Consider the following 22,166-nt stretch of genomic DNA (forward strand, 5'->3'; position numbering starts at 1 on the left):
GTGCCCTGGCCCAGGACTGCTGGCGGCGTGGCAGTCTACATATGACAAGTGGTTTTGGTTATGGAGCCAACCTGTGTACCTTACATTCACATAGACAGGTGGTGGTTTGTTTTTTTTTTTTTAATCTCTAAATATAGGTGAGTTTTCTGTATTTCCAGAATTGTGAAAGCACCCTTATCCTAATATTTTCTTGTTTTAATTTGAGATTACTGGACAAGTGATTTCTGGGTTTTCAGTAATAATGTTTACCTTTAGAATTAATTTTAGCATTCCATCCCACAATTTTTATCTTATTTAGCAAAAACAGCTGGGTTTGCTGCATCTAGCGCAATGTGAAGGAAAAGTCGGCCTGGATGCAGAAACACACGAAAAGCAACAGCACTGGGAAACCCAGAGACATAAAATATTTTTTGAATTTAAGTTTAGAATTTCTGCATGCTTCCTGCAGGAATCGCAATTATGCTCCCTGGCTCAGAGATGCCCGGTTCTTTCTCAGTTCAAGGTCGCTTTTCTCGCTGCGCTAATAGCATTGTTCACATCTCCTTTTGTTATTCCCTCTCTGGACCCAGCTCTTTCTTCACCAGGGATTTCCTCGAAAGCCAGGATGACCCTATGCCTTGGAGACACCCCTCAGAGGCTGGGGGACCAAGTGTTTATCTGGCTCTTGTAATGGGTTGTTAAAAGCACTTGTTCATCAGATATTTTCCTTTTCTTTTTATTTGTAGATTTAAAAGTATTTTAGCAGGTGTACATTTGCATATAAAAGAGAATGAAAGATAAGAAGTTGGGGCTTCTTCTGTCTTCCTCAGCGCCATCTCTCTCCTGCCTCCCTTTATTCAGCACATTTTCATTTTCTTTCTTGGTTCCCATTTTCTGGACACAAAATGAATATCAAAAAGAAAAAAGAAAACAATCTCAGGGATCCTTCACCACTTTGCAAGAAGATAGATGATTGGGTTCAGCCAGCTTGTATGACCAAGTAGGGAAAAATAATATTTATCTCGTTGTGTCATCAGCCTGGAATTGATAGCCAGGGATAGATATTAACTCCCTGGGCCCCTTGCCTTATTTTGTATTTTAAGCTGCAATATTTTCTACTTTTGAAACTCCCCATCTCAGCACAACTCTGAGTATGTGAGAGAAGCCTGACTGAGCCATTCGGAGCTGCAGGCTTGTGCATGCGTGTATGCTATTTCTGTGTGCATCCGAGCATCACTGTGTTCTTAGAAATAGTTGTTTTATCTAACTGTTTGCACTACTCCATATTTTTTGAGAGTTTGATATTACTGACAGGAAGGAGTATCTCTCTGGAGTTGGGAGTCATAGGCTACAAAGTGACTCCCTAAGGGGCCACCCAAGTCCTCAAATTTGTAGACTTACAAATTTGTAAATGCAGTGGTGAAGACTCAGGTCTCAGGTCTTTGCACCTTAAAAAGGTACAAAGGACCCTTGTCCCAACCTTATTCATAACAGGCCAGCTGGAACCTCCAGCTTTGTTCCCTTTCCTGCGTCTGCTCACTCTTTATTTAATAACTGAATATGCATGGCTGCAGTGTGCAGCCTTCAACTGATTGATTCTTCACTGCCTTCTTCCAGAAAAACCTTGACTTGGATTGCCACAAATTCAAGTCTGTAGCTTTGCCTTATGATGTTGAAATCCTGGCCAAGTCTTCTAGGCTCTTCCAGAAGAGGGTCTGGATTGTTTGAGCACCCCTAGCAAAAATTGTCCTCTTGCGTCCAAGGATTCTGAAATATGGTTTGTTTGATACGGATAGCTCCTTCGACATCCCCAGGGGACTGCTGCGGCCTCCCTGCTGCTGGGTCCTTCAGCAGGAAAAGCTGGCCCTGACATCCAGCTTGTGTCCCATGGCTGAGGTTTGTCTCTAGGGGTGCTTGTGCCTCATTCAGTGAACACAAGAAGCTTTCTCCCTGCCCTCTGGTTTCAGAGTTGCAGGTATGTTCTGAGTGGCCTCGGCAGTATTTTAATTTTCTTAGGGCAGAAATCTGGCAAGACTAGGCCCATTTTCTCACCTGGCAGCTGTTGGCTGTGGCCACAAGACAGCTGTCCGCCCCCCCAAGACAGGACGCAAACCCCCTCCTGTCCCCTTGCTGCCCCACAGCCACAGGACCCAACCTCCCTCCCCCGTTGTCTGGCCAGAGTCACATGTGTGGTCCTGCCTGGCCCCTGCGAATCTGCACATATACCCTGCCCCATCCTCGCTGTCTGCGGCAGAACCTGTGATCCGGGTGCTGAAACTCCTCGGCCCTTATTTCTACAGGCTGCATAGCCTTCAGCCTCTCATGGTCATTTTTTTGTAAACCAACCCTTGATCCTGTTTTTCCTTTCTGGGTCATCTCTCAGTGCTTGGTCTGCTGTTTTGTGCTGCTCTTCTGACTAAAGAGTGAGGGGAGAAGGACTGGCGTCCTGAGCTCTGCTCCAGCCCCTCCTGCTGCTTTGGGGGTGCTGGTCCTGCTTCAGTTAGTGTCTGCTCCTCCAGTGAGCGCAGCTAATCCTTTCACGTTTAAACTTACCTCTGCCCTAAAACCATTAACCGAAGCTTTCACCAGAGGTAAGGGCAGGCGATGCCCCCGGAGGCCCTCAGCTAGCTTTGCCAACCCCATATTACTCAGGTCTGGGCCTCCACATCCCAGATAAAAACTGTCCCAGGGGCCACTGGTGTCTCTGCTTGGAGAAGGACCCCAGGAGATCTAAGGATCAAATGCCAGTGAGGAGCTGGGTTAGGAAGGAGGCAGGCTCAGGCTGAATGGGTGGGAGACGTTAGCCTTCTCCCTCCAAACCGCTGCATGTGGACAGCGGACACAGCTCAGGGAGAGATTCTGGAGTCCTCCGCGTAGGACAGGCAGCAAGCACCCGAGGGAGGTGTGGGGCGTGTGACCATGGCCCCTGATTTCCAGGCGCTAGGATGGTCCCTGGACCGAGGCAGCTCACTGTCCAGCCCTCCCTCCCAGGCTCAGATGAGCGAGGAGATCCATTCCGTCTCATATTCGGACAGAATGCTTAATCCCCACCCCACCCGCCAGCCTGAAATCACCTCACAATGAGTAACGTGAAGTTTTGCACAAAAATTCTCTCTGGAAAATAAATAACATGTGTTCCTGATTTCTGAGAAACCTAAGAGCCGGCTCGCTGGAGTGAAATGATTCCCTTCAGATGGTAGACAGACAAGCCCAACTTCCAGCTCCAGCCACCAGGGGCCTTTGTTCACCCAGAGGCTGCTCTCTTCTCTTTCTTTCTCTTTAAAAAAAATTCTTTCCATCTTTGCTCTCTTTTCCTTGCCCAAATAAGTTTAAATGAATGCAGAAATAGCACATGGTCATTAAAGTCTGGACTTGTATCATAAAAGCTGAAAAACTTTTTGGTTGATCTTCATAACAGCATGTTCATCTCGTTTACAGTGATTCTTTACCTGTTCAGAATTAAGACACCCCACCTTTGACTTCGTTAACACCTTAGCCGCGCCCGATGTTGCCTTATAGGGACTCTGAAGTGACAAGAATGTTAGAATCAATCAGAGTATTATGATGTGCTCCTGTCCAAGTCGCCCTGGGACAATGGGCCAGGCCACTTCTACACACACACACACACACTACACACACACACAACTGGGACAATGGGCCAGGCCACTTCTACACACAGACACACACACACACACAACACACACACAACACACACACACACACACACACTACACACACACACACAAACACACACAGACATACTTACTTTCCCCTCCTGCATGTGCCGCATCTGGTGTTTCCCTTTAGTAAAGTTTTCAGAATACTAGTTCCAGTGTGCACTGATTTAACAACCCTGCAATGTTTTTATGTTTTAAAAAGTTTCCTTAGAATTTATTATTTTCAAAATAAAATCCCTGATCTGTACTTTTTAAAATTAGATAACATTTACTACTCCAAAATAGGATGTTCATTTTAAATGCTTATTTTTTATCTCGAGTGATTCTGAGTAGGTAAGTTATGTTTTTTCTCCTTTTGGTAGTTTTTAACCAGTAACAAGGGCCTCGTGGTTCAGTTCTTAAACTGAACCAGTAGGAGCAGGAATTCAGCCAATGGCCAACCCCGTAGTTTGTGGCCCTGTGGGGAGCATGGCCTCGGGGGCCGTTTTGCAGTGTCACTGCTGAAACTCTTAAGTCTCCTTTCTCCACTTCACCCCCGATGCCTTGAGACCTGAGGCAGCAGGAAAGCCTGCATCACTCAGGTCCTTCACGGGACCTCTCTGTAGTGTGCTTTTCCCAGCAGTCTTCCCCACTTAGAGAAGGACCAAAGGGTCTGTGGGTTGTATCCTGTTTGTCTGTATTTTGTTGACTGTGCTTTTGGTGCTGTATCCAAGAAATCCCTGCCAAATCCTGGAGCTCTTCTCCTACCTATTCTTCTCAGAGCTGAATAGTTTTAGGTCTTACATTCAAGTCTTGAATCCTTTCTGAGTTGATTTCTGTGTGTGATGTAAGGTAAGGGTCCAACTTCATTCTCGTGCCTGTGGGTGTCCTGTTATCTGCGCCTTTTTCTCACCTGTAGAAACGAAAGCCTACCAGAGGCTGAAGCAGTCTGCTCTCCAGGGCAGTGCACACCAGGCCAGAGATGGATTCCAAGAGGCCACAGCCCCCACATCACAGCCGCCAGGTGAGCAGAGCGACACTGGGAGCCCCCAGCCACCGCCCGGGCTTGTGCAGGGAGGGGTGTGCCCTCTCTGGAGTTTGCTTTGTAACAGGCTGTCACCACCTTAGGATGAGCCAGGGCTCCGTCCTTAACAGCAGGCGTTTGGAAGCAGCTTCCTTCCAGGATGTGTGCTGCCAACAGCCTATGGACCCTTGGAGTCTGCCTGGCATGTCACGACAGTGCCATCAGAGACACCCCGAACTCCCTCTCTTCTTCTCACACCTTCCAGTTTGTTAACCAGCGGTGGGGTGTGTCATCCGGGCTGTCTCCCTTGTCTGAATGTTGGGGGATTTGAGCTCCTTTAAGTAAAAAGACTGAATCCCAATAAAAGCTCAGTTTTTAAGCTTAAATATAGTTCCTTCAATCCAGGATTTTTGTTTTAATTGTAGTCTTCCTTAGTTTTCTTGAAGGGAAAGACTACCCACTCCAGTATCCTGGCCTGGAGAATTCCATGGACTGTACAGTCCATGGGATCGCAAAAAGTCTGACACAACTGAGCGACTTTCTCTTTCACTTAATTTTCTTACATGTTGTTGTTGTGTTTTTATTATTTTTCAGTGGTTTCTACTTTATTACATTTTATTTTTTAATATAAGTCACTTCAGCTCCTATTGTGAAGGTAATGGATTAATAACAGAAGGAAGTGTACTTTAACGACTTTCTAATTTTTTGGTGTAGGGGCGGGTACGTGCTGCATGGCTCATGGGATCTTAGGTCCCCGACCAGGGATCAGACCCAGGCCCTTGGTAGTGAAAGCACTGGGTCCTAACCACTGAACTGTCAGGGAATTCCCTCTAATTTTTATATAAACCAGCACGCTGGAACTTCACCTGTAAGAATGATTTCTTAGCACCACATAATTCCCAGTCCATGTTCAAATTTCCCGGTTGTCCCAAGGATGTCTTTATCAAACAGACATTTTGGGGGGATTGTCAGACACGGTCCCAGGCAGTGCTAGGCATGCGCGCCGATCTCAGAGCCACCCCAGATTGAATCGTGGACATGTCACGTGTTGGTCGGTGCACCTGTCTCTAAGAGAAGCCACTTTGTTCTCGTGTCTGAAAAGACCCGGTTCATTTAAGCAGGTGCAGACCGTCTAGGGGCTGAACATGGACACTTTGTTAAGAGAACCGCTTTGCCTCAAAGGTTATGAGCAGACACACGGGTTACAGGTTAGGAAAACAGCACACGCCTTTTGAGGAGGTGCTAATGCACCCTGTAGCCATGATCTTAGGTGACTGCCAGACTCAGACTGGTAGCAGAAGCATCCAAGGCTGAGGGCACCCAGGAGGCAGAGGTCAGGGATCACCCTGGCCAGCTCCAGGGAAAGGGCTGGGCAGTATGTGTTCCCCATCAACCTTTTCAGGCTAGTTAAGGAGTGGCCTCAGTGGTTCTCAGTGGAGGTTTATTCTCCTCTAGTGAAGGGTCTGGCAGACGGGCTTAAAGGTGGGTGGGCAGGCACTGTCATCTAGAATACCAGTTAAGGCACGAGACTGGTTCCCAGCTATCACTGTCTCAGTGATCTGTCGCTGCCCAAGTGTTACAACACCACGAATCGTCCAGAGGTTAGGGCCGCCATGGAGACTCTGCTCGCGTGTGTCTCGTGGCCATTTCAAATGGTGCTGTTGGAATGTCTTCACTTTCTACTCACTCTTTGTCAGTATCACAGGAAACCACCTGCGATAGCAGGTTATCAGAGGAACTCCTTCCCTGTCATTCCCCGCCTTGCCTCCTGTGAACAGCTCTTTCTCTGTTGACGTTTGTTTAACAGGTTAGGGCTTCTTCATCCCCCGCGGCGGCCACGCTCACTCTCCACGTTTGTGCTTGCTCCTCTCAGGTTTGAAAACTGGCAGCGGGACATTCAAGACAAAGACAACTCACAAAATCGCTTCGGAAGCGAGTTTTTCATCCAACGAAGGGAGTCCTTTGTCAAGGTAAAGTCGTGGAGCCTTTCTGAATCGTGCCAGCAAGACGAGAAATGTCACTCCGCCCAGGGTGAAACTTGCTGCACATGATTTTGTTGGGTGACTTGATGGAACGTTATGGTTTGGGTTTTGTTTATCTGAAGTGACAGTTGAAACTTTAGTCTACCTTTGAAAATATTTGCCCCAGAGCCAAGTATTGTTTTGCAGCTGTTGTTTCCTTGGTTTAAGACTCCATTGACACCTCAGTGAACCACAAATTAGCGTCTACAGCTGCTCGCAGTAGGGCTGCTTAGAAACCACACAATGGAGGGTGTCGGGAGAGGGCAGAGAGAGAACGCAGGGCCTTAAAAGAAATAAAGTGGCCTGTTTCTTCTTTCGGAGACAGCGGGTATATATACAAGCAATTGCTGGATATTTGTTTTTGTATTCCTCCTTTTTTTTTAACCAAGTATTTGGGCTGGACTGTTACTGCCTTTTCTCATATTTTCTTGCTTATTTTCAAACATGAAAATTTATCTTTTTACATTTTTTAAAATGTAGTTTAAAACTGTAAGTTTTTGGAGCAGTGATAAGCGAGTTGTGTGCTAGATTTGTAATCACCTAAAATACTGATTGTGCAATGGCATTGAGTCACTGAGGAAAAGTTTATGGGTGGGAGTAGAAGTAGTTGTCTGATGACATACCTACCTTTTTGCTTTGAGCTAAATATCATTTAAAACAACACACAATTGCCTTTGCAACATTTCCCCTTAAAAGATGTCCTATAGATGATTACGTCACATTTGAAATAATTACTTGCCCTAGTGAAATTTTAAAACAGAAACTTTACATTTCTGATGTTCCATAAGATTAACTTGTTTAGAAATGTAATATTTGTACAGTGAAAAAAAAATTCATTTTCATTTATGTTTTGAAAACTCTACAGTATTTTTTAGGACCTGGAATATATTTAAATGAGGTTGATTTTCTGAAATTAAGTTCTTGATTTTAGAAACTTGATATGTTCAATTTTAGGGAATCACTCTTAATTTTTAAAAACTATTATTTTTAATACCTGCATTTTTATCTATGTTTCTGAAGGAAGTGAGAGATAATGAATTATAGATAAGAGTTTTAAAGTATATTTTTATGATTTTACTGTAAATTCAAGTTCTAGGTCTCCTGAAAGGAATTTTAAAAGATAATAAATTCTACAGGCAGTTTTTAAGGATTAATGTCACCATTTGGCATACATGGCATACATAAAGTAATACATCCCTTTAGTTTTTAAAGATTGTTAGAAGTGTTTGTTTTAGAGGTCCTAAGAAAAAACAATTCTTCTTAAATTTTTCTTATATATTCCCCACTTTGGGCAATGTTTCAACACATTCAGAAAGCAGTCAGATTCTGTAGAACATTTTCTCAGTCTGATCATTTGACATTTCATAGCTCGCATCAGTATTTCATTATAAAATCAAACTTCTTTTCCCTTCAGTTTGAGGCAGGGGCCTTTTGTTATTACTGTCATTTCTGCATGAACTTTATTTCCTAAGTTACAAGTAACCACATCATCCCCTTTAAGGAGGAAAAAACAAAAAAGAGCCCTTCAAGGAACGCTTGGTTCTCCACACTTGATACTAATCCAGTGATGAAAGTTCTGGACTTGAAGTGTGTTGGTTTGGCTCACTGTTGGTCACAGTTGGTTTCTTGTGCTGGGTTTGGTGTTCATATGCCTCCCCAGGCTCGCTCTTTGTGCCTGGACTCACTGAAATTTCTTAGAGGCTTGCATTTAAGGACCCCACTTACTGCAGTCATTCCTCGTGCTTTATTGCTTTTACAAGTGGTCTCGAAACCCAGTACTCGAGAATAAACATAACAGCGCAGTGCTGCTGTAGCACTTTTAAAAATTCTTCTTTGCTCTATTTTGTCAGTGAGCTGATGAGCAACCTCGAAAAAAAAAAAAAAAGACCCTGCTGGACCTTTAAAAAAAAAAAATGGCTTCCTCTGATGTCCTAGAGACAATAATTATGATGTGCTAGTTAAGCCCAAACTACAGCTGAGGGATTTTACTTTAAAGCAGCGGCTTGGGCGCAAAAATGCATTTATAGCTCTTTGTCTGCACCTCATTATGTGTGGGCCTGATTCATTAAGTAATTGGTTTGCAGTTGTTTACATGAGTATTAAGGCCTTCCTTTCAGCCGCCTTTGAGAGATACATTGTGCAAATGTTGCCTGTGATGAATGCAGAATGAGGGCCAGAGGGTCCGTCCTATTGGCTAAACAGTGCGCTCTGTTGAAAAGCCAGAGAAAGGGATTGGGCGCTGCTTTGCATAGCAATGACTTTCTTAATAAGCGTTACAGATTAATACACACCAGCTATAAAAGATGCAAAGAGATACTCTTAGCACATTTATCCCTGCTCATTTCATTGTGATGGTGGTGGGGTCCCTGTGCTTTCATATTCCGTTTTCCCGAGCCACGGCTTCAGTGCCTGAGCGTAATAGAATCCGATGTTTATTGTATTATAAATCACGGGCAAGTAGGCAGATCGGCAACAGTTTATTATTAAAGATTCTTTCAGTGTAAATCTTTTCTCCCATTGTATTTGCCTGAGCAAAATCATTTTGTGGTTGAGTGGGGATGAAAGGCATAATGTACGAAGGAGTGAGTCCTAATAGGAAGCTGTTCTCCGAGTAAAGACCACTTGTCCCCTTTTGTTCAGGGGTGCATGCCGGAGCTTCCTCTCCTCCGCAAACATTGCCTCGCCCCACCTTCCCCAGGAAGCCGTTTCCACTCTCCCGGATCCATGTATTCAACCGAAGAGAGCATTTTAACCGCCTACCACGTTAACTGCAGTTTACTGCCTGGATCTAGATAACCTTTACCGAAAGAAAAGGAAGTGTGCTTGTAACATAATTGCCTGGGGAAAAGGTAGCAGAAGTCACCCGGCCGGCCCCACCCTGGCAGGGCCCGCTGTGGGTGGTTTTCAGGGCCAGCCCTGCGGCCCCGGGAGCGGCCGGTTGAGGGCGCCAGGCAGCAGCCGTGCTCCAGTGGGGCCATCCTGGCTCTGCTTGCCTGGCCCTAGGGCCACTTCCCCTGGGACGATCTGAAGATCAGAAGGAACTCGTAGTCCAGAGAAATAAACACAAGGTTTTCCTGGATGGCCTTGAGGTTCTAGGGTAAAAGCCCCGCGTCTCTGCCTTAGCAAGTCGACATTCCCCTTAAATTCTACCAAAGTAGCAGCTTCCTAAAGATTCCACATATTTCTCGCCATAAGCCCGCCTACTTTACCCCCACCCCCACTTCGCCTTGGCCTGAAAGAACAGTCTTTGCTTGATTGGCTGAAGGGAAGGAGTGAGGAAATTGACCCCTAAAAATGGCATCTCCTGCAGGGCCCCTGGTTGACCGTCAGGGGGCGCTCAGACTTTGTCTAATTAAAGCTCTCCGCCTTCAGTAGACCTCGAAAATTTAAAATCAAGGATTCACAGTGGTTTGTTGGCACGCTGATTGGGAATTTTTTTTTCTTTGTTTTTGAATTGTCTTTTTGCCTTATTTTTTCCAGAAATATGTCTGGAGGAAAATTCTAGCTGAAGACGCTATGTGAGACATTTTAACACTGATTTTAGCCAGCAGTCAAGATCATTAGAAATTATAGAATTCAGAGTCTAGAGACCACGTCTTCTCATAAGTCAGTTATTCTTTGCTGGCTTTTGATCAGACCCTAGGACTGCAAGGACTCTTCCCACGGGGGGGGCCCTTCCTCCTCGTCCCCAGCACCAGAGACCAAATTCTTGGCAGGACCCTCGAAGTCTCACTGCTACACTTGATGGACGTGGCCTCAAAACCACAGTAACTTAGGTATGTTTGTTAATGGGCTATACATACAATTTTCTTTCAAAAATATGATACCGACCATGAGGTTGAGAGTCCGTGTGTCACTAATATTAGAACCTCCCCAGCTCTGAGGAGCTCCTGGGGCCTGCACCACCCTCACTCTGCCCACCCCCCCAAGCCTGGGCCTGCCTCCCTGGACCCTGTGCTCACCTGACAGCCCTGACACCCCTTCACAAGCACCGCGCGTCATGAGCCCTGGTGTGACTTGATAAGGAATCTCTTAGGAACCCGTAGAGCTTCCCTGGTGACTCACATGGTAAAGAATCTGCCTGCAATGTGGGAGACCCAGGTTCGATCCCTGGGTTGGGAAGATCCCCTGAGAAGGGAAAGTCTGCCCACTCCAGTGTTCTGACCTGGAGAATTCCATGGACTGTATAGCCCGTGGGGTCGCAAAGAGTCGGACGGGACTGAGTGACTTTCACTTTCATGTTAACTATGTAGACTGTTTCTAGCACTATTATTACCTTTTATTAATAGAACATGAACAGTCAATAACTGTCAATTACAGCTGTTTTCTCTAGTACCCATGTCAGCAGGATCACATCCTAGGTGCTCACAAGATGCTGTGCTTAGAATAAGACCTGCTATTTAAGACCCTGGCCAACCTTAACTTCTTACATGTAGCAGGGCTGAGAACAAAAGTGATTTTGATGAGACTTGTCCCAATCGTGTGTCCTAATCCCTTATCAACAGCAAGGGAATGTATAAACAACATGGGAAACTGAGATGGCTTGATGGACAGACAGAGGGAAGACTTTCGATGAAGCCAGAGTGGTGGAATGTTGACAGGTGGGCACACGGTGCTCCCTGTGCAGAGGGGGAGGTGCCACCCTTCCGGGACACTGTGCAGAGACGCTGTCCTGTTGGAATGCGACCAGTGGGGCGTGGCCACACCTTAATCCACTCAGCTGTCCTGGTGTCTGACCTGAAAGAGCTCTGTTTGGAAATAGGACCTCCAGTCGAATGGTGAACTTCGAGGGGAAAAAAAAAGAACCCACAAACCCTGCCCTCTTGGACTGCAGGAGTCACCCACGAGGTTGGGGAGGGCAGACTCCCTGGTTTACTGCCTGGACATGAGGCCCTGCTTCCTGAAGGCCTCAGTGGACCCAGCCCTGGGCCTCTGTCTGGTTCTGGGTGCAGCCTGCAGGCTGAGAGAAGTTTTACATTTTTTAACAATTGAGAAAAATTCAGAGAGAAATAATGCTTCCTGACACTTGAAAGTTATATGAAATGCAAGTTTCGGCGTCTCTATGTCAAGTTTGATCAGAACACAGCCACATCCACTAGTTCACACACTGCCCATGGCTGTCTTTGTGCTGTAGCCAAAGTCGAGTAGTTGACGGAGACCACACACCTGTGCCATTTACCATCCACAGCTCACCTTTGCTGCTTCTGCCACACAGACCAGAGGTGTGACGTCCACACTGTTGGGGAAGTTCAGGCCGTCGGGGTCCACATGCGTTACATCTGATGGAACACAGGGACCTAGCCCATGGCCTGTAACCTGAACTCTTGTATTCTGATGCTTTGGGGAGTGTTTTTGGTTTGGGTTTTTCTCTTACGGTACCTTACAGTAATGGGTGCACAAGATGGCTCTGTCTACACCCAGGAGATTTCTCACACCATCCCCACTGGCCTTGACTCTAAGTTAGCTGTGACCCAGAGAAAGAAATGTTGACCCTGCAAATCACATGTAATAACCAACCTTGCATTGCAGTGTCACGTCGACTTGCAGGGATGGCTTCCCAAAGGGAAAAATACTTGCTCCTAAGGGGTGAGACAGAGAAGGCAATGGCACCCCACTCCAGTGCTCTTGCCTGGAAAATCCCATGGACAGAGGAGCCTGGTGGACTGCAGTCCGTGGGGTCGCAGAGAATCGGACACGACTGAAGCGACTAAGCAGCAGCAGCCACAGCAGCAAGGGGTGAGAATGGTATCGGAAACACCCAGGAGCATCTTCCACCTTCCTTGGTGAACACGGATGTTTAGTTTTGAAACATGTTTCTGGGTAGACACTTGAACAACCTCATCTGAACTCACATAGAAATAGAAACATGCAGATTAAATAATCTAACATCAAACGTTGATCAAGTGCCTTTAGGCAAGGCACTAACAAAGGTCCGTCTAGTCAAGACTATGGTTTTTCCAGTGGTCATGTATGGATGTGAGAGTTGGACTGTGAAGAAAGCTGAACGCCGAAGAATTGATGCTTTTGAACTGTGGTGTTGGAGAAGACTCTTGAGAGTCCCATGGACTGCAAGGAGATTCAACCAGTCCATTCTAAAGGAGATCAGTACTGAGTGTTCTTTGGAAGGAATGATGTTAAAGCTGAAACTCCAGTACTTTGGCCACCTCATGCAAAGAATTGACTCATTGGAAAAGATTCTGATGCTGGGAGGGATTGGGGGCAGAAGGAAAAGGGGATGACAGAGGATGAAATGGCTGGATGGCATCACCAACTCGATGGACATGAGTTTGAGTGAGCTCCGGGAGTTGGTGATGGACAGGGAGGCCTGGCGTGCTGCGATTCATGGGGTCGCAAAGAGTTGGACACGACTGAGCGACTGAACTGACTAACTGAACTGTGATTATTGAGGCTCACCTGTTCCTTCTGCATGTATTGCTGAGCACCTGCTAAGGGCAGGACGCTGGGTACCCAGGGACCGAAACAGGTATAGTAGATGTTCTCATGGAGCTGACAGCCTAAGGGCAGTCACATGTCAGTGTGTAACAGAAATGGCTGTGAAAGAGCAAATTTGATGAAGACTTGGGGATGGAGGATGGGGTGGAAGGGATGGGGAGGCTATAGCAGGAAGCCCAATGAAGTCTAGGCATCAACCTTGGAGGCGCTGTTCAGGCTTCTTTTGCCAAAAGCAATGGGAAGGCATTGAAGAATTTTCATTTTCAGCAGGGAGGCAGAGTAATCAGAGTTGTGTTTCAAAAGCTCACTGTTACTGCCAGGTGGAAAGTGGGCTGGAGGGAACAAGGTGGATGTGGTGTCAGCAGTTAGGGGGCTGTTAAAAGGCAGGTAGAGATGCTACTTTGGCCTACCAAGTAGTAGCGGTGCCAGTGGATAGGGGACAAGTGAGGACTTGGGAAGTGCAGGGAGGTAAGCTTGGTAGGACCTAGTGACTGATTGGGTATGGGAGAGCAGAGGAGTTGCGAAGGGTTGGGAGGGAATTGAGGCTTGGGGTGCCATTGGCCAAGACAGGAAAAGGGCCCAGGTTTGGTGAAGAAGCATGAGTTTGGTTGTGGGTGGACATGCTGGCTGGTGTGCTGGCCATGAGATGCTTCGGAGGCAGCCAAGTTGAGACAGCTGGTGAGCTCTGGACATGCGTGTGGAGCTCAGAGCAGGGACCAGGCGGTAAGGACCTGGTGTGTGCTTACCTGCCTCTGTGCCCTTGTCGTGCCCTTGTCTTGCCCTGGCCTGGAAATCCCTTCTAGCTGCCACAGTAGAGTCCAGGGTGCACCTTGCTTCCTTGGAATCTTGCAGCCACACCACCACTACCCCATCATCCACCTGTTCTCTCAGTCCTCCCTGTAGTGTTCCTGCCAGCCCCCTGCTAGCCAGGTGGCTCTAATTATTTGAATATCAACTGGCAAATTAGTTTCTCTCTGCACCTTTATAGCATTGTTATATCTGCTGACCCCTGTCCCAGAGTGAGCCCCGTGTCCTCCTGAAGTGGGAGCTGGATAAATAGTAGACACAACCCACAACAATATTTTTTTTGGATCTGTCTTCTAAAGGAAATAAAAGCAAAAATAAATGGAACCTAAAAAAAAATTAATGTCACTTAATTAGACTTAAAAACTTTTGCACAGAAGAGGAAACCATTGACAAACTGAAAGACAGCTACAGACTAGGTGGAAATATTTGCTAATGATATGACTGATAAGGGGTTAATATCGAAAATAAATAAAGAGCTCATACAACTAAATATAAAAAAAAAATGGGCATAAGTCCCAAATAGACATATTTTTTTCAGGGACATGGAGATGACCAATAAGAACAGAGAAAGATGCTTCAAATTGCTGATTGTTAGAGAAATACAGATCAAAACCACAATGAGGTCAGAATGGCCATGTTTATAAAAGACCACAAATAACAAATATTTGTGAGACTGTAGAGAAGAGGTAACACTGCATACATTGGTGGGAGTGTAAATTGGTGCAGCCACTGTAGAAAACAGTATGGAGGGAGGTTTCTCAAAAAAACTAAAAATAGAGCTATCATATAACCCAGCAATTCCACTCTTGGCTATATATCTGAAAGAAATGAAAATGCTATTTGAAATGATATATGCATACCCTGATGTTGCCAAGAGATGGAAGCAACCTAAGGGCCCACCAGCAGATGAGTGGATAAAGAAGATGTGGTCCATATGTACAGTGAAACACTGCTCGGCCACAAAAAGGATGGAATTTTGTCATTTGAAACAATACCAGTGGACTTGAAGGATTTTATACTAAGAGAAGTAAGTCAAAGAAAGACAAATACTGTATGATATCCCTAATGTAGAATCTAAAAAAAAAAAAAAAATAGCATAAGCCAGTGCATGTAATAAAAAAACAGGCTCATAGACACAGAGAACGCTGTCAAGGACCTACTGTAGAGCACAGGGAACTCTGCTTGATGACCTGTTAATGACCTATATGGGAAAAGAATCTGAAGAGTGCTTAGGAAGTTCCCTGGTGGTCCAATCGGTGCTCTGTGCTTCCAGTGCCAGGGGCCCAGGTTTAATCCCTGGCCAGGGAACTAGATCCCGCATACCTCAACTAAGAGTCCACGTGCCGCAACAAGAACTCACGTACCACCACGAAGACTGAAGATCTCACGTGCTGCCAGTAAGACCCAGCACAGCCAAAAAATAAATATTTTTAAATAAATAAAAAGAGTGGAGGTATGTGTATAACTGATTCACTTTGCTATACAACAGAAACTAATACAATGTTCTAAATCAACTATTCTCTGATAAAAAATTTTCAAGATACAGTGAACAAACTAGTGGTTACCAGTAGGGTGGGCTAGGGGAGGGGATTGATAGGTACGGGTTTTATTGTACAACACAGGGAATATAGCCAACATTTTATAATAACTATAAATGGAATATCACCTTTCAAAATTATGAATCACTGTGTTATATACATGTAACATATAGTGCTATACATTAGCTATATCTCAAAACAAAGAAACAGGTACCAAGTTTAAAGGGAACATTTACAGATGTTGAGCCTAGAAAATTATGCCTTCATGGAGCTTCTTTTCTAGGAAAAAAAATGTAAATTATGGCAGCTGTAGCAGAAGGCAGATTTTCAAGTGCTAGGTTGGCCCAAAGGAACAGAGGTGAGGCCCCAGGGTTTCCGGAGTCGCTGCTGCACGGTGGTCCTCGTCCTTTCTCAGCCCTCTTCCCAGCTAAAGGCCAGAATCTGCCTTCATGGAATAATCTCCAAATGTAAACTCAAGTGAACCCTTCAACAGAAACATGAGAAAAACATCGAATGTCAAGCCATACACAAGCAACTGTTTCTTTTTTATATCCCTTTGACCGTTTACTACAAACCTTAAAGAATTTAAGTGTAATTAGAAGCCTGGATGATGCTCCCAGAGATGATTCTCACATGCATGACAATTGGGAAAGGTGAGAGAAGGTGATGGAGGTGGGCACCACCTCTTACAGAGCCACCTTCTCGGGCCAACAGCTTCAGTAGGCGTGTCACCCAGCATCAGATGTGTCCTTGGACCCTCACATTTTCACATATGTGACACACGGAAACCTGAACACAGGTGACAGGACACTTGAGTTTTTCTCCACCCGGAATCAGTGTCCTTAATTAAGCACACAGAGTTTACTGTGAACTCCTTGTTGAACGGTTGAGTGTTGGTATCACTGGCTTGATGGAGGTAAGTTTTGTAACCTCCTGGCTTACTTCTCGCTGCTCCCAGGTCATCTACTTCCAGCTGGGCTGGCAGTGATGAGTTGTGCCCGCTTCTGTGCCCCCGGGGCCTGCCTCCTGCCTCCCACCCCAAAGCCTTCCCAGCGAGCGGGAGACCAAGGCTCCTGGGACCCTTCCAACAGAGAGCATCAGTAGGTGCCTCTGGGCCAAGGGTACCCCGACATTTGCTTTCTGCTTTTAAAACTCGGGGAGTAAATGTAAACTTTCTGGCCTCCCAGTAACAAGTGCCTCTTTCCTCACTTACTCCTTGTAAAACTATTAGTCTGTCTTTTTTTCAAAATTTAGGTTCTATTTCTTTATTTTACAGGCATGAAAATGAAGGGAAGCTAACTACCAATTTAAAGTCTAAAGGTAAGAGAAACAGTTGGAGACCAGACTGTCATTTTGTGTTTTAACGAAAAGGGTGGTGTGTGACGTGTGGTGTCATCTGCACCTTTAAGGGAGATATGAGTGGGTGGAGAGCCTGCCTGTGCTCACGGGCCCGAAGGTCTCCCTGGAAGGACCCAGGGCTTCTACTGAGAACAGGAGGCTTCTCCCCAGGAAGGACCCGGAGGCTCCTCCTGTGGCCAGGGGCCACAGCATTTTAACTTGCAGGTATGAGTTTGCCAGGGATCCTGGCCTGTGCTCTAGGCATGTCTGCTCACGTGCACCACATGGGGTCCGCGGGAAGCCCTTTGTGGGCTGGGTTGGTGAAGTTGACTTAATCGGACTGTAGAGATGCTGAGCTGCTCTCTGGTTTTCTCTTCCAGGCTTCTGGAGCGAGTCTGATGAGAGTAACTCAGAAATCGAAGCTGCTTTACGTCCCAGGACACCATAACACGTCCACCAATGATTTTGATGATTTTTATGACTTTTGAGCTGTATTATCTATTAGAAATAAAATCTTCAAAAAAGCTAAGTCCTTGTGTTCAGATGTAATGTCCAAAATCAATGTACCCTTTTAAGTTTTCTAGTTGTTTAACATGAAAAGTTGGTCCCTAACAATCTTAGGGACCATATTGTTATTCCAGTGAAATTTCATGATGTAAATATAAAGTGGCATATTTGTTTTGAAGCCTTATCAAAAAGCACAGTGATGAATACAGTGCCCATCAAAACCCAGTTAGTTTATTTGGAGAAGTTGACAGGCTACTTCTAAAATTCATAACAAAATTCAGGGGACCCAAAATAACCAAATCAGTCTTGAAAAAGTTGGAGGACTCGCACTTCACAATTTTGAAACTTACTGATTTGCTGCGGTAAGTAAAGATAGGGTAAGTAAAGATGGTATAGTAGCTCAGATGGTAAAGCATCTGCCTGCAATCCAGGAGTTCTGGGTTGGAGCCCTTGGTCAGGGAAATCCCCTGGAGAAGGGCGTGGCAACCCACTCCAGTATTCTTGCCTGGAAAATTCCATGGACAGAGGAGCCTAGTGGGCTACAGTCCTTGGGGGCAGGCTATAGTCCAAGAGTCAGACACGACTGAGTGACTTAACACACAGACAATTAAGACACTGTGGTACTGATCGATTTACGTGCAATCTAGAATTGATGATCCAGAAATAAACTGTTAAATTTATGATCAATTGATTTTCAGTACTGTTGCGAAGATTCAGTGGGGAAAGAACTGGTATTTTTCAACAAATGATGCTGAGACAACTGGACAGTCTCATGTGAAGGGATGAAGCTGGATCTCTACCTCACACTGTGTACAAACAGTAACCCAAAATGGGTCAAAGACCCAATGTAGGAGCTGAACTATCAGATTCTGAAAAGGAAACACGGGTAAACCCTTGTGACTTGAATTAGGAAAGATACCAAAAGCACTAACAACAGAGAAAAACACAGTCAAGATCATAAAAACGAACATAGAAACGGTCACGGATCAGAGGAGACAAAGGAGATATGACATCTCAGTGAAATGTGGGACCCTGGGTTGGGTCCTTGAACAAAAAGCGTGGACATTAATGGAAAATCTGGTGAAATCCAAATCAAGTCTGGAGTTTAGCTGATAAGATAGGGATTCCCTGGTGGCTCAATCAATAAAAGTCTGCCTGCAGTGCAGGAAACCCACGTTTGATCTCTGGGTTGGGAAGAAGGATATGGCAACCCACTCCAGTATTCTTGCCTGGAAAATCCCATGGAAGGAGAAGTCTGGCAGGGTACAGTCCATGGTGTTGCAAAGAGTCAGACACGATTGAGCAACTTCACAGCACAGCTTAGCTGATAGTGATGCCTGGTGTTGGTTTCTTAGTTCTGATGAATGCACCACAGAAACGTGAGACTGGGGGCTTCTGCGGTGGTCCAGTGGCTGAGCATCCAAGCCCCCAAAACAGGGAGTCCAGGTTGCATCCATGGTCAGAAAACTAGCCCACATGCCACAACTAAGCCCCGGGGCAGCCAAGTAAATAATGAATATTTTTTTAAATGTGGGATTAGAGGAATGTACCACTAGAGGAAACTGAACCTGAGTGAAAGGTACATAAGAACTCTGTGATCTTTGCAGCTTCTCTAAAAATCTAAAATTAGTCTACATACACGCAAGTCCAGTGGTCAACATTACTGACATTTGGGTGATTGCTTTCAGAGTTTTTCTATGCATATAAACCCTTTAAAAACTCTTGTAAACACTTTTAATTTTAATTCTAGATTTTACCAAGTTTAAACAGCTTATACCCACTAAGAAAATAAAACAAGCCCTTCAGCCAGGATGCTTCCTGGATATTGTCAGGCATGCTGATGGAACATACAGAGTCCTGCCTCTGAATACCTTCTATTAGAGGCCACACATGTGAGCACTGATGCTGGTCCAGAGCAAAGCCTCAGTTGGTGCTGGACTTCAACATGGGTGTATCTCACATTCAGTAGTGGTAGGGAAGGCCTGGGGCCCAATGCCATTATCAGGCAGAATTTTCCATCGAAAATTAATGCATTTTGTTTTCTTCTCAGTTATTTTCTATTTATCTCCAGTGACCCTGGTTTAAAAAGAAGCGGTGTAAATTTCCCTTTTCAAATACTCTTTAGGGGAAAGAAGATAATTGACTTTTGAAAATACACGAAGAGGGGGAGCTCTGCTCACCAACAACTTGCTGACCTATTTTGGGGTCTCTGCCAGGGTTAAGCTCCCAGGGAGGTTGCACACTGGGCCCACAGCTTGTCTTGCTTCCCACATAAGAGCAGAATCACAGCCTAAGTTAACAACCTGTGTTTTCTTTTGCCCTCAAATAACTACCACACTCAGAAGACTGGCCCCAGGTGTTGGCGTTCTTTTCCCCTACATCAACCCATGCTCTGACACTGGATGAAGGTGCTACAATTCCGTTCCATCTGATAGTAGCTGGAGTTAGTGCAGACCCCACAGTTTCCTAGCTCAGTCCCACAAGGCCACCCCTGCTTCAGACGCCAATTAGAGGTTGTAGGGCCCCAGATTCCCAAAATCTCCATCTGATTGCTCTGTAAATTGAGGTCCCCACAACTTGAGTCTGATAATCTGTCAGAATGGCTCACAGGACCTAGTGAAACCCTTCCTTACATTTACCAGTTTATCATGAAATATGATAAAGTACAGCGGAGACCATCCAGGTGCAAAGATGCGTAGGGTGGGATCTGGGGAAAGGCACGGAGCTCCCATGTCCCCACTGGGTGCAGTTCCCTCCCGGCACTGGCACATGCTGAGCAACCCAGAAGCATTGTGAATCTTTGGTGATTTTATGACAGCCTCATCACGTAGGCATGATTGATTATTAACTCCACTTCCAACAACCTGAATGTCCATTGACAGATGAACGGATGAAGAAGATGTGGTCCATAGATACCATAGAATACTACTCAGCCATAAAAAAGAACGAAGTAGAGTCATTTGCAGCGACATGGATGGACCTAAGGTTATCATACTAAGTGAAGGAAGTCAGAGAAAGACAAAGACCATATCACTTACCTGTGGAATCAAAAATACGACCCAAATCAACCTGCCTATGAAACAGACTCAGACATAGAGAGGAGACTTGTGGTTGCCAAGGGGGAGGGGATTGGGAGAAGCACGGAGTGAGAGGCTGGGATTAGCAGATGCAAGCTATTATACAGAGAATGGATAAGCAACAGGGTCTACTGTAGAGCACAGGGAGCTATATTCAATATCCTGTGATAAACCATAATGGAAAAGGATACAAAAAAGAATGTATGTATGTATAACTGAATCACTTTGCTGTACAGGAGAAATAAACACAACATTGTAAATCAGTTATAAGTTAATTAAAAAAATGACACACCTCTAGCCCCCCCTTCACTCTCCAAAGAAGGGGAGCCTGGAGCTGATAGTTTCAAGCTTCCAATCGTGGCTCTGTGTTTTCAGTGTCCAGCTCCCTCTCCTGGAGCTCTCCAGGAACCCCCACCCCCACCCCAGAGCCACCTCATTAGGGAAAAAAAAAAAAAAAAACTTCTTTGCCCGGGGAATTCCAGGGGTTTTAGGAGCTCTGTGTCAGAAACCAGGGGCAGAGATCAATACGTATTTCAGAATCTCTTATTTCACACTAGTCAAAGAATCAAACTTTGTAAGCTTGGTTAATATGATGAAATCAATCCTCGGAACTCACAGTGTTGAGAATTCAACTCTAGATCTGGGGTGACCACCCTCCCAGCTCTACCAAGTGAAGTTCGGATACAGCTTGATCAAGCTGTGTATCCTGACACTTCCTGGGTGTCAGGCTCTGGGGGACTAGACTTTGGGAGTACAGCGCTGGATCTAATATAGTTACTGACCTCAGGCACCCTCACTCCAACAAGGGTGAAAAAGCCTGAAGCTCAGCCTGAAGCTCAGCACATTGTGTACAGCCCCTTCAGTAGATGCCTTTGTCCCTGAAGCTCTGAGGAGCGAAAACACTATTCCTCCTGCGGCTGAGTTGGGGAACTTTCATGTGGGAGGTGACATTAGCACAGGACAGAGGGGGCCTGAAGGAACAAGAACACTCCAGGCACAGAAATGACCCTAGCAAGGCCCAGAGGCATAAGAGAACTGGTGCAAATGAAACAGTCCTCACGTGAGACCAGTGCAGGACGTGTGTGGCAAGGATGAGGGCTGGAGGGGCGCCCGAGAGGAGGAGGGGCGCCCGAGAGGAAGAGGGGCTACAGACTGGGAGCAAAGGGGGAGGCTACAAAGTGTGGGTGATTGATGCCAAGTTTGTCTCCAAAGAAGATCCGGATGCTGGAGAAGAGCATTAGAACCAGTGAGAGTTTTTATATAAAAGCAATTTCAACAATCAACACTATAGGGACTTTCCTGGTGGTCCACTGGTAAAGAATCTGCCTTGTAATACAAGGGACATGGGTTTGATTACTGGTCAGGGAACTATGATCCCACATGCTGCGGAGCAACTGAACCCATGTGCCACAATGAAAGATCCTGCATGACTCAACAAAAATGCTGTTTAGCGACTGAGACTCAACACAGCCGAATAAATAATAAATATTTTTTAAAGGTTAAAAAAAAAAACAGTGTAGTGATACACCCAGAAAGCCAGATTGAAAATACTTTTTAAAGATGCCATTTACAGTAATCAAAAATTACATGTGAAAAATCTCAAAAGTTTTTAAGCCATCAGTGAAAGACAAAATTTTAAACATCTATTGACAGTAGAGAACTACACATTTATGGATGAGAAGATTCAATTTTCAAAAGCACAAGTTCTGTCCAGATTAATCCCAAAAGTCAATGCCATTTCAATCAAAATCCCAACAGGTCATTTC

At 45.4% G+C, this 22,166-nt stretch overlaps 1 protein-coding gene across 5 annotated transcripts in view; it reads left to right on the forward strand.

Moving 5' to 3' along the window:
- KIZ (kizuna centrosomal protein) overlaps positions 1 to 17,345 on the forward strand; it is an 87,179-nt gene extending 69,834 nt beyond the window's left edge. For all 5 annotated transcript variants that reach the window (XM_018057266.1, XM_018057262.1, XM_018057267.1 and 2 more), the window contains 4 exons: positions 4,555 to 4,659; positions 6,533 to 6,629; positions 16,755 to 16,798; positions 17,197 to 17,345. In XM_018057266.1, coding sequence (XP_017912755.1) covers positions 4,555 to 4,659; positions 6,533 to 6,629; positions 16,755 to 16,798; positions 17,197 to 17,264 — 314 coding nt within the window. In that variant the 3' untranslated portion in view covers positions 17,265 to 17,345. The remainder of the gene's footprint in view (positions 1 to 4,554; positions 4,660 to 6,532; positions 6,630 to 16,754; positions 16,799 to 17,196) is intronic.

The sequence above is a fragment of the Capra hircus genome, chromosome 13 (genome assembly GCF_001704415.2).
Source record: "Capra hircus breed San Clemente chromosome 13, ASM170441v1, whole genome shotgun sequence".
Lineage (NCBI taxonomy): Eukaryota > Metazoa > Chordata > Mammalia > Artiodactyla > Bovidae > Capra > Capra hircus.